Here is a 13,574-nt window from a genome sequence, read left to right on the forward strand (position 1 = left end):
TTTATGCCTCTCAAATGCGAGTAATGATTGACAGAGAGAATGGGGATGGAAATACTTGATGCTAATCAAGCATAATAGAGAGCGCGGCCATCTGCAACTGCACAAACATGCCCATTTCTTCCACCCCGATCACATGACGGAGATCATATCGTGCTAAACACTCTTGAGGTGATCTTAAGGTGGAAGATGTTCGTGTGAAACCCAGCTCTCTGTCTCTCTGATGTGCTTCCTCGCATGTTGTGCTTTCTTTCTCACTGTTAACTGTTCGTATCAGCCGTGCACTAGTCACTTCGGGTACTTGAGGGGGAGGCAGGATGTTTCAGAGGTGATATGCTGGGGAAACGCAAGAACAAGAGTCATGTTTTCCACAAGATATGCAAAGTCACTGTACTTTGTAAGTCAAAGAGGGGTCAAAGCCTTGAGTCATGAAACAACTTAAAGTCCAGAGCGATTAGGATACAATATCCTAGAGTTTACTTTTGAGTAATGCACTGACCTTATAGTGTGGTAATCACAAAAAAACTTCAATATAGTATTTTCAACAAAAAGACAATCTTAAAGAGTCTGAACAACGTCAGTTGACTATCTAAGATATGCCAATGTACCTAAATGGTGTACTTTTAGTGCTCTGGCAATCTACCTTGCTGATGTGTATTTAAGCTTTGGAGGCAATTAATGTTTATTCAAGGGAGTTGAGACTGAGAGCCGCAAATTAGCATAACTTAGCTGTTCTACCCAATGGAAAAAGTAAAAACTGTAAGTGCTCATCCTCTTTTGAAAGTGCAGGGAGAAGGCAAGAACAAAAGGCACCTCGGTTAGTGGTGTGAAGGTGTTTGAAGTTGAGAATTCACATACTTTGGGCTTTATGCTCAAAGACCCATCAGCCCTTCAAAGACTCCTGCCAGACCTTCTAAAGCCCCCTTGAGACAAATAATTAAATGCAAAAATAATGGATGTAGGCTGTGCTAAATTGTTGAAATCTGTGTAAAGGCAGCTTGAGGCCTACTTGCTCTGTCCACTTGTTTAAAGGAATCGTACTCTTGAATCGTATGTTATGCTTTCAGAGGTCTAAAACTAAAATGCAAGTTCTGGTATCAATGAATGGTATTTTAATCAAATCAAATCTGACCTTTGAACCAGTCAATCCAATGCCTAAGTGATCAAAACAACTGGATCCTGCTTGCAGCTGTCAGGTAGACATTTACCATCTGTGTGCAAATTGTAAAGGCAGTGAAATGGCAGCAAGTAGATTGTGATACCACAACACATCTCCACAATACATATAAAAGGATAAATCTAGTTTAAAACACGTCAAGTTCTTAGAAATGTGCTCACATGGTTTTGAAATTTAAAGTTTTAATTTAAAAAAGATGTAATGTGGTCTAACCTAGAAAAAAGTAATGACATAATAGTAAAATATACATAAAATTAAAATCTAATTAAACACTCATCATAGAAGATATATTTACAAAATTGCATGCACAAATTGCACTGTTAATGTCTTTTTTTAAAACATAATTGATAGGACAAAAAAGGAGTGTCATGTCAATGACCTACTAACCTACATGAGTATAACAAAAAATATTTCTAATCAAAATCTGCTGGGGTTTTTTTTCTATATTAGCAAGAATATGGTACTTTGTGAACAAGATCAAAAGAAAGCAATCCGTGACTGAGCTTTGGGTAGAAGCCAACTAAATAAAAAGTAAAGGTTGCTGACAGACAGGTACAAATCAATAGCACAAGATGAAGCTATTCAATATGCAGAATTAAATAATGGACAAAAATGGCTTTAGAATCAATACAATCACGCAGAGACCTTTAAAGCACACAGTGCTAATGGTGGGGCCTTCAGTGCACCCGTGTGATTGGTGGCTGGCATCGAGTCAAGCTAAAAACAGGAACTGCAGTGGAAGGGTTTGTATGATTAGAATAAACACGTATGAAGTGATGGCTTTAAAAAGTCCACAGCCTCCCATGTGACATTTGCATAGAGGTTTGCACATTGCTAACTGCCACTGACTGGGGCCTCTTTCTTTCACCCTCTGGCAGGATATTTGACCTCATCTCCAATACACATATCCTTCCTCTCTCGTCCAGACTGAGAAAATTAAGTTTCCATGTGAACTAGCCACAAAAGCTCCCCGCACACAAAATCTCAGCTGGATGAAAGGCCTTCTATGGGGGAGGGTAGCTGCCTGAGTGCTGCTCGAGTTTCCTGCACTCTGCGTTTAGTGTTACAGCCCCAGATGTAAGGATTTTCCTCCACGTCTTTACAAATTGAAGGTTGGGGCCGTCCTCTATTTTCTGCCTGCCTAAACATAGCATATGATTCCATTTCCTCTGCGCAATCTCACCTCCAAACCAATTTTTCCCCCTCCCTCTGTTCTCGCTTGGCTGATTTGCCTTCTCCTTTCTCTCTTTTTGTTTCCTCTGGAATTCTCTTACATTTGTTAGGCAATTACAGCCAAATGAGGCCCTATTAGGCATGTCTGGAGGCCTCTTCTTTAAAGAGGAGCAACTCTCAGCGGCCTCTATCTCTGACAATGACACCCAAACAGAGAAGCAGGCAGAAGGGAGGAAAAACAGAGAGAAAAGGGGCATGTCCCTCCCAGCGATAAAGTAAAAAAAAAAAAGTTTATAGCACTTCCAAAAGCTTTGAAACATGTGTATCTTGTGTAAATCAGAGCTTTAAGGGCTCGTCAACCATATTCCACTCCTCCCAGTGCATAAAAGCATAAAAGTTCCATTAAAGCAACTACTTCATGACAAAATATCGACAAAATAATCAGCCGCCTGTGTGCAGAGATCAAAGAGGTAAAGCTTCTATCATAAGGGACCTTTAACAGCCAGCACTTTTAAACTAGGATTGTGAGGGGCAATAATGCATAATGAGTGAATGCGCGTGTGCATGCAACTCACCGAGTTCCAATAAAACGCAGATAAGCCACAGCAGGGAGACGAGCTCGCTGCAAGCCCAGCTGCACTTGGGTAGGATATGGACAGGAACCTTGCCCCTGGCTCAAAATCAGAGCTCCATTTTGCAGGAGCAGAGATACTGAACTAAACCAACTGCCCCAAACACAGCTGTGAAGCAGACAGGGCCGTGTCTGAAGAGTGCATCGCTGATACACTAAAATCAGAGGGTATGGGGCAGGCTGCAGCAAAATGCAAAGAGGGCAAGGTCGCAATTGATTTTTCGAGCCTGGGTGGGTGCCAGATCCACTGAGGGAATAAAAACACTCGTCACACTGTGTGAAAAACACATATAGCACAGTGATATACAGGCTTTCTTCCTATGGACGTACTTTCAAAAAACTAAACGTATGTGGGAATGCGTCACTTTTTTTTTTATCAAGTCTGAGCTTAGCGTTCGGAAACGAGGACCTGATCAAAGTCTCTGACAGGTCTTTTGTCCTGGAATGCGGTGAGTTGTTTTTCACCTTGGTCCAGTCGCCACTGATTAGCTGACAAGGCGGCTAAGCACCCTCTCCCCTATTTCCAAATTAATTTCCCTCCTTTGATAAAGACAAGGGGGGGGGGGGGGGTTTAATGGCCATGTCCTTCAAAACTAAGAGTGCTAATAAGTGTGAAAAGGAGATTTGTTTAAGTGATTTTCTTTGAGACTTGCAGGCATGGAATTAATTACCTTGATTAAATATTGTCTGTATGGCTGACGAAAGATATAGAGCAGAATTAGCGGTCCCTTGTTGAACTTGTATGGTGCTGAATGAGATGTGTCCCGATTACAAAGCCCAAAATGATGGCAACACTCAAAGGAGACAAAGAGCTAAAAACAGGCCTAGTGATGTCACAGAGCAGCCACAGGCCTAATGCTTAATGGCCGCCATCCTCCAAACTTAAACAAACTGGCTTCAATCTATCTTCCATAATAACTTTCTATAATACTGAATATTTATGTGTATTAAAACCAAAGGACTGAGAAAGACCTATTTCCTGTGGCAAAAGGAGCTGGTTGAGTTAAGTCTCCAAAACAACCTGAAGCCTTCTGAGGGGCGTTTTCAGCCAAAAACGGGAAACTTTTTATGCATCTTGCCTGTTCGTTTACACGACAACGTTGTTTTGGGGACTGAAAACGGATATTTTTGAAAACGGGTTTCAAAGTGCAAGTTTTTGAAAACGCCACCATGGTTGTTTCCGTGTAAACACCCAAAACGGGAATCTTTCAAAACGGTGTTGTCATGCGCATGCGTAGTACATGTTAGGTATGTAGACATGCGCAGTACGTGTCGATTTTAAAGGCAAGCGCGAACAAACATACACACAACAATGGCGGAGTACATGGTACTGTTGTTGCCGTTTAAGAGTTTGCCAACGCTTCTTCAGCAAAGTGTGGATTCACTTCACCAATATTACAAACAACAGCGGAGGCGTACGCATCATATACACACGGCAACAGGTACTGTTTACTAACAAGGTGACAGCGTCAACTACTAGCCTGGCATGCGTAATATAGCGTGTTTGGCCATTTTCGCGGATGTGTAAACGCGAATCATTTTGAAAACGTTGTCATGTATACGTGAAACGTTTTAAAAACACAAGGGAAAAACTTTTCCGTTTTTGACTACATCGTTGTCGTGTAAACTTAGCCTGAATCATTTGGCTGAAGAGTAACATAACTCAATTCAATGCTTGCCTAGGTTTTACAGAGGCACTAAGGGGACTAAACAACCTCTCAGTGGCTCTTCCAGCCATAATCCCACTGAATTTCTGCCTCCTAAACACAGAAGAAGGCTTTCTAAAGGCTTCACATCACAGCTCAGCTATACTCTCAAACCCAAACACACACAACGACAACCCCCCCACCTTTCTGTGAATGGGGGGAGTTTTCTACAGCTGGGTAACAAAGCATGACCCAATAATCCTCAAGCCTGACTCAAAGCTAGAACCTCATCTCTAAGGACTTTATAAGACAGAGACTGTGGGCCGGGTGGGGTGGCTGAATTACACAAACAAGAATTAATTATTCTTATCAAATCGGTTTCCTGTAACAAGCGGTCCATCCCTTAATATTTGGGGCAGAAAATCTAACCATTCATGGGCTAACGATGAATTTAACATCTACCGCATCCTCAGGCTTTGGTGCTTCACTATGGCTATGGCTTTCGGAAAGAGTACAAATTATGTTGTGAACTTTCTGGCAAACTTCGGAGTAAGCCTGGCTTACTATGAGTAAGTGTCTGTGTATGAATCTTTGCAAGCTTGCATTTTGGAGAACATGCTGAATAAACATTAAAAGTGGTTTACACCGTTGCTGTGTCTTTGAGGGTTTTAAACAGGTCTAAAGGAAACTGGGGCATTGATGAGTCAAAGCTCCAACAAAAATAGAGACAACGAGTATATTGAAGCATGCACGGGTGGATCTTGCAGTTGTATTGGTGAGAAGAAAAAAAAAAACACACACACTGCACATTTTTGAGACAGCTCATGGTTAACGACACAAGTAATGACCTCCCCTATTAGATGCAGTTTCTGTACCCATCAAAACCAAAGAACACAATCTACACACGCAGAGCAAAACAGAATGCAATTAAACTTGCTTTATCTCGGTTTATCAACTGGTGACGTCCCCCTTACTGTCAGATGCCTGAAGGATCTATTCTGTCCATTGTTACTTTTACAATCCAAAAGACTGTGCTTATTAACACTTAAAAGGTTAATGTTTAAAAACTCAATCCAAGCTGAAACGCTGTGCATTTTTGTCATCTGCTCATTATCATCAAAGTTAAAAATATAAACTAGAACTACTTCACGTGACACTATCAAAATAACGTATGCAGAATAACAAAACTGAGACGAAGGCCTTTAAAATACAATAGCTGTGACAACTGCCAAGTCTAGAAACTTTTGAGAATATTCTTGAATATACGGAAACTTTAAAAACACAAAATAACTAACTAGATTTGTTTAACTTGAAAAAGGGGCTACACTGACTCTTGAAGGGAGCTTTTCAAGGTTGCTAAATAAGTGCCCATGTTATTTCATTACAGCTAGGTTATCACGTTTCCACTAACACTGGCCTTTTAAAGGAACACAGTGGATCGTTGTGAGAATAAATGAATCATGGCTTCTTTATTGAATTAGTTATATGTATACTTTCACTACTCTCATAACACCTACAATTATTGGAGATTTGGGGCTTCCTGTAACTGCAATTTCAGGAAAAGAAAGCTTAAATTATAGGAAAACTGTGGTGCGTCTACTAAAAGACAGATTTTTTTTTTTTTTACTTTATACTGTTAGTATATCCTATATAGCCTAAATATTTAATATTGTGAAAGGTTTTGTTGATCTTAACTAAAGCCTCAAGCCTCAAACATTATAAATGTCATATTGAGCCTTACAAGTAAGGTGCCATTTTAAGACTTCAAACAAGCACTTCATTTATAATTTTGTGCTTTGAAAGCATACAAAGGTCTGTGCGTATTTTTAAAAATCACTTTTCCCTGTCTTTCGCGATAGTATTTTGCCAGTACGTTTACTGAAGTGGAGCGAGTGGGGGAGGAAAATGTATAGACATTTGGGCAGCCATTGAAACTGCCTTCGTGCTCTAAATACCAAAGCCTTCTCCAGTTATTTTGACCATTTTTTTTGATTTAGCACGTTTAAATGAAGGGACTGAAAACGGATATTTTTGAAAACGGGTTTCAAAGTGCAAGTTTTTGAAAACGCCACCATGGTTGTTTCCGTGTAAACACCCAAAACGGGAATCTTTCAAAACGGTGTTGTCATGCGCATGCGTAGTACATGTTAGGTATGTAGACATGCGCAGTACGTGTCGATTTTAAAGGCAAGCGCGAACAAACATACACACAACAATGGCGGAGTACATGGTACTGTTGTTGCCGTTTAAGAGTTTGCCAACGCTTCTTCAGCAAAGTGTGGATTCACTTCACCAATATTACAAACAACAGCGGAGGCGTACGCATCATATACACACGGCAACAGGTACTGTTTACTAACAAGGTGACAGCGTCAACTACTAGCCTGGCATGCGTAATATAGCGTGTTTGGCCATTTTCGCGGATGTGTAAACGCGAATCATTTTGAAAACGTTGTCATGTATACGTGAAACGTTTTAAAAACACAAGGGAAAAACTTTTCCGTTTTTGACTACATCGTTGTCGTGTAAACTTAGCCTGAATCATTTGGCTGAAGAGTAACATAACTCAATTCAATGCTTGCCTAGGTTTTACAGAGGCACTAAGGGGACTAAACAACCTCTCAGTGGCTCTTCCAGCCATAATCCCACTGAATTTCTGCCTCCTAAACACAGAAGAAGGCTTTCTAAAGGCTTCACATCACAGCTCAGCTATACTCTCAAACCCAAACACACACAACGACAACCCCCCCACCTTTCTGTGAATGGGGGGAGTTTTCTACAGCTGGGTAACAAAGCATGACCCAATAATCCTCAAGCCTGACTCAAAGCTAGAACCTCATCTCTAAGGACTTTATAAGACAGAGACTGTGGGCCGGGTGGGGTGGCTGAATTACACAAACAAGAATTAATTATTCTTATCAAATCGGTTTCCTGTAACAAGCGGTCCATCCCTTAATATTTGGGGCAGAAAATCTAACCATTCATGGGCTAACGATGAATTTAACATCTACCGCATCCTCAGGCTTTGGTGCTTCACTATGGCTATGGCTTTCGGAAAGAGTACAAATTATGTTGTGAACTTTCTGGCAAACTTCGGAGTAAGCCTGGCTTACTATGAGTAAGTGTCTGTGTATGAATCTTTGCAAGCTTGCATTTTGGAGAACATGCTGAATAAACATTAAAAGTGGTTTACACCGTTGCTGTGTCTTTGAGGGTTTTAAACAGGTCTAAAGGAAACTGTGGCATTGATGAGTCAAAGCTCCAACAAAAATAGAGACAACGAGTATATTGAAGCATGCACGGGTGGATCTTGCAGTTGTATTGGTGAGAAGAAAAAAAAAAACACACACACTGCACATTTTTGAGACAGCTCATGGTTAACGACACAAGTAATGACCTCCCCTATTAGATGCAGTTTCTGTACCCATCAAAACCAAAGAACACAATCTACACACGCAGAGCAAAACAGAATGCAATTAAACTTGCTTTATCTCGGTTTATCAACTGGTGACGTCCCCCTTACTGTCAGATGCCTGAAGGATCTATTCTGTCCATTGTTACTTTTACAATCCAAAAGACTGTGCTTATTAACACTTAAAAGGTTAATGTTTAAAAACTCAATCCAAGCTGAAACGCTGTGCATTTTTGTCATCTGCTCATTATCATCAAAGTTAAAAATATAAACTAGAACTACTTCACGTGACACTATCAAAATAACGTATGCAGAATAACAAAACTGAGACGAAGGCCTTTAAAATACAATAGCTGTGACAACTGCCAAGTCTAGAAACTTTTGAGAATATTCTTGAATATACGGAAACTTTAAAAACACAAAATAACTAACTAGATTTGTTTAACTTGAAAAAGGGGCTACACTGACTCTTGAAGGGAGCTTTTCAAGGTTGCTAAATAAGTGCCCATGTTATTTCATTACAGCTAGGTTATCACGTTTCCACTAACACTGGCCTTTTAAAGGAACACAGTGGATCGTTGTGAGAATAAATGAATCATGGCTTCTTTATTGAATTAGTTATATGTATACTTTCACTACTCTCATAACACCTACAATTATTGGAGATTTGGGGCTTCCTGTAACTGCAATTTCAGGAAAAGAAAGCTTAAATTATAGGAAAACTGTGGTGCGTCTACTAAAAGACAGATTTTTTTTTTTTTTACTTTATACTGTTAGTATATCCTATATAGCCTAAATATTTAATATTGTGAAAGGTTTTGTTGATCTTAACTAAAGCCTCAAGCCTCAAACATTATAAATGTCATATTGAGCCTTACAAGTAAGGTGCCATTTTAAGACTTCAAACAAGCACTTCATTTATAATTTTGTGCTTTGAAAGCATACAAAGGTCTGTGCGTATTTTTAAAAATCACTTTTCCCTGTCTTTCGCGATAGTATTTTGCCAGTACGTTTACTGAAGTGGAGCGAGTGGGGGAGGAAAATGTATAGACATTTGGGCAGCCATTGAAACTGCCTTCGTGCTCTAAATACCAAAGCCTTCTCCAGTTATTTTGACCATTTTTTTTGATTTAGCACGTTTAAATGAAGCTTGAAATTGCTGTGACGGTTTTCTATGGTTTAGAAAAACATCTTTACACACCAAAAAAACTTGCCATTCGACGAATACAGAAGAACTAGCCCGATGTGAGGGGGGCATTGAGCTATTGTGCTGTAGCCTCTACGAGGACAACCCAACGACACATTTAGCCGAATAGTACTTTTTTTCTTTACTCATTTTAACGCTTATATCAACGAAGGGTCTTCGAAATAAAACAACAGAGGGCTAGATGAAGTCTAGATACATGTTTTATCAGGCGTTTTACTACGGCAAATACGAGTCCTTTGTCTTGACTAACCAGCAAATAAACAAAAGATGTGGGATTTGGATTCAAGCGGATTACCCTGGACTTAATTATATCAAGAGATACAACAACCGTCAAGCAACCACACATACGTAGAGAAAAGCTAATACTAAAACTTTAAACTGGAATATTAGCAACAAAATAGCAGCGCTGTGTGCTACAACAGAGATTCATTGTGACCAGCACGTTAGTCTTTTCTTCCTCGCGACCTGGGAAAGAATGTTCCGTTTCGACAGACCTCATTGTGTTCGTTCAAATATACACTATTTAGCATCAGCTTTAGTCTTTTCTATAACTTATAAGGCATATCATTGTTTGATCAAGTGTTATATGAACATTGCAGCCACCGATTCCAAGGAATTCCACATTAAAGCCATTGCAACATACCCAACGGGAAGAAGCCCTTTAATTTTTAAAACGTGCGCTCCGTTTCTTTAGCAATACGGCAGGCGTTTAAACGCTCCCTTACTGGCAGTGAGAAATCGCTGTGTAGAAACAAAGCTGCTGCATTACAGTTACTAAACGAGACCACTTCCATTTTTCTCAAGAAACTTCGTTCGCTGGAAAAGTGAAACAAATATCTCTGATGTAACTTTCAACGTAGGCTACTCTAGACGGTTAAAGCGGCACTTACCGACTTGTAAGACGTTGTCCACACAACCGGTTTCCAAAAGCCGGATTCCCCGGCGGAAAGGCAGTCCATCTCCGGTACCCCCCGTCCCTGCGCTGCCTGTTGTGTTCGTAACCCCTCCGGGGACTGTAACGTTACTAGATCCAACGGACGAGCTCGAGCCCACTACCGGACCCTCTTCCCCCGCCACTCGGCACTGAAATGACGAATACATACATATTTCCCTTTCGTTCCTCGGGAACGACCAATACACGATACGGCGCTGAACCGGTTCAGGGATCCGCTCGAAGCGCTCCTCCACCCTCTCGAAGGCCCATTTCTCCGCTACGGCCTTCGCAGCGCAGTCCAGTAGAGATTCCGGGCAACGGAAACGAGAGTTTGGAAATCCCGGGCCAGGCCCCGGACCCGGTCCTCGAGGAGCGGGACGCAAGCACGGACGCTTGCTGGCTGGGGGTAAGGAGAGGTGAAGCGGCGGCTGAGGCAATAGTTCTCTACGTCCCTCCGCCATGACAACCAAATAAACACTGAAGTGAGGACCGCGGCTCTAGAAGCGCACAGACTGAGGCACCGCACAACGGGAGGGTCGTCACTTCACATACGTCACTACCAATAACAAACGCGCTCTAGCCAATCGCGAGACGCGCTGAACTGACAGGCACGGTGTTGATAGGACGGACTGTTTGTGACAAACTCCTCATTATCTACAACTCGTGCACTCTAAATCTATGATCTGCTGCAGTGTGTTTTGTGTTTAAACATCTACCGTTGGCTCAACGGCCGGCAGAAGCGCAGAGACGTTTGTTTTTGAAAGGGCACCTATTCGTGTCAGCATAACGATACAATCTACATTCTCTGAATGTACAAGATGTGTGCAATGCATGTTTTGTCCTTTCAAGCGTTGTAAAAATGCGGAGAACTCTCCAGCTGCCGTTTGACAAAAAGTTTGAAATGTTTCTATGATAATGTAACTCTTCACAGATGTCTACTACCCACCCTGGTGGCCAAGTATATAATGCCAGTTGATTGGTGCTGTCAAGATTCATCTAATCATGATTATGAATTGATGTACTTGTCATAACTCATGTAGATATCAGAAACGTGTATTTCTTTCATGTATTGCACCCTGCGGAATTTTTTTTCTTAGGTATAGGCAAAAAAAACTGTAACTGTAATGAGCTTAGGACTCCATTCATACATTAAAACATTATAAAAGTCATTTTAAATGGATAAAAAAAACATTTAATTATAATAATTATTTCTTTTGAATGAATTCATTCAGCAAGGACGTATTAAATTAATCAAAAGTGACAGTAAAGGCATTTAATGTGACAATAGAAAAAAAATCGATTGCAAATGATTGCTCTTTTGAACTTTCTATTCATCAGAGAAACCTGCAAACATGTTTCTACAGTTTCTACAAGTAAACAGTACAAGTGTTTTCAACATATATAATAATAGGAAATGTTTCTTGAGCAGCAAATCAGTATATTACAATGATTTGTGAAGGATAATGTGACACTGAAGACTGGAGTAATGATGCTGAAAATTCAGCTTAGCATCACAAGAATAAAATACATTTGACATTATATTAAAATAGAAAATATTTAATTATATTTTACAATACTGCTCTTTTTATATTGTAAAATAGTATTAAATAAATGCAGCCTTAATGAGCGTAAGAAACGTCTTCACGTTATAAAGTAAATATTTAAAATGGCATATTACACATTTCTGTCATGTTAATATATAATATGTGCTACAAAAAGTTCTGCACTCATGAATATGTTTTGCTCAGAAAGAAGGTCAGCATTTTTGTTCATCTTCAAATGTTGAAGATAAAACTGATACAATAAAATTGTGTTTTCACACATGCTTTGAATGTTAGAAATATCTGCTGGCCAAAACATTATACTTTACAATTGTTTTAAAATGTTGTGTGTTTCATAATTATTTTACTGTTTAAAATGAGGTGAAAAGTAATGGCAGATTCTGTTGTGAAAACTCCTACTACCTATGTGTTTGTGTTAGTGAACGCTACACTGTTTTTCCTATGCATGTATCTATACATAAATTGACTTTCAAAAACAAAAGCTCCTTGAGAAGTATTCACTGGGGTAAATCTTTATGATATAACATTCCAGTTTTTTCCTCACACTTCTAGCTTCATTTTGCAAGTCTATTTCTTACCTTATTGCCCCCCATCTCTCTCTGTCTCTGTCTCTCTCTCACTTTCATGATCAACACACTCAAGAAACTTCACCTCATGCCCTGTAAATACAGTGACTCCTGCAGCCGGCTGTTGTCATCTCCCACCTCTTAGCAGCTCCAGGCCAATTATATGTTTTATTGTTTATAAATAAAATCATTTTGATATAATTTTACTTGATTGTTTTTAAAAATGTCCTATGAGATCTGCAAGACAAAGACCATCAAGAGTGCAGATGATACTAATGCTGCCCACAACATTTATTGCAATTCTCTTGACTTCATGCACACAACGATGGCCTGAGGGCCGCTGACAACTTGCTGATATTTGTATCTTGTCTAACTCTGCTGACATGCACTTCGTTAGGTGTCATGTTAACATTGCAACCCGAGAACGACAGAATTAAGTAAAAGATTAAATTTTTCAACCAAACTGAAACTTGACATCTTGTCCATTTATTTATACAAGGGCATGTTTTTCATTTTTGGCTCTAAACACTGGGAATGTTTTTTAGATTGTTTGTTTATATGTTTATTTGTCTGCTGCCTCTTAGGCAACCAGAACAGCAGGTGTGGGGAGAAGTAATGACAGGACTCCATTTTACTGGCTGTCACATCCCAGCATGCTCGCCGCTGTCCAGTCGAGTGCACCGACTGAAAGATGACAAGCTGACAGCTCACCACACAGGATACCAGGCGTCTAATGACATTCTGCGAGTCCTCTGTGTGAGTGTGTAAGTCTCTGTGTGTATGTGTATGTTTATATGTATATGCATGACAGTCTGGAAGAGGGAGTCTTGTCACTTCTGGTGCTTTTCAAAGCACCCTGGGCTCCCAGAGTACGGAAATGTCCTTGAGGGCAGAGACATCGTTTTTTTTAAGCACAGCACCCCACATGTTATTATGGAGGTGAATCGAAGGCAATGTTTTTCTGCTATCGGATATTTTTATCAAAAAGATTTTCATTTTCATTGTGTTATAGTACTGATTACATCTGATTCAAGTGCTTCCCAACCTGATCGCACCAGGATTTTTTCTCAGGATCGCTCGTCTGGGGGAATGTTGCCACATCAACACAAATCGAACAGTGGACCAAAATATAATGGCGCTGGACGCTACCAGTTTCCAAGGCAACAATTGTGACAGATTTGGGGGAGACAAGACATGTAATTGGAAAAAGATTGATGGGGTACAAGAGAGTGGAAAAAACCCGATCAAAGGAGGTCTCTCTGGGAATAA

At 40.2% G+C, this 13,574-nt stretch overlaps 1 protein-coding gene across 1 annotated transcript in view; it reads right to left on the minus strand.

Moving 5' to 3' along the window:
- The window catches only part of LOC107602525 (zinc finger SWIM domain-containing protein 5-like), a 54,753-nt gene extending 44,006 nt beyond the window's left edge, over nt 1-10,747 (minus strand). Inside the window, exon 1 of the mRNA XM_016295039.1 lies at nt 10,134-10,747. Within this exon, the coding sequence (XP_016150525.1) occupies nt 10,134-10,638 (505 nt within the window). The 5' untranslated portion in view covers nt 10,639-10,747. The remainder of the gene's footprint in view (nt 1-10,133) is intronic.
- Nucleotides 10,748-13,574: the final 2,827 nt, after the last annotated feature.

This window comes from Sinocyclocheilus grahami, unplaced genomic scaffold (assembly GCF_001515645.1).
Source record: "Sinocyclocheilus grahami isolate Dianchi unplaced genomic scaffold, SAMN03320097.WGS_v1.1 scaffold329.1, whole genome shotgun sequence".
NCBI classification, from domain to species: Eukaryota; Metazoa; Chordata; class Actinopteri; order Cypriniformes; family Cyprinidae; genus Sinocyclocheilus; species Sinocyclocheilus grahami.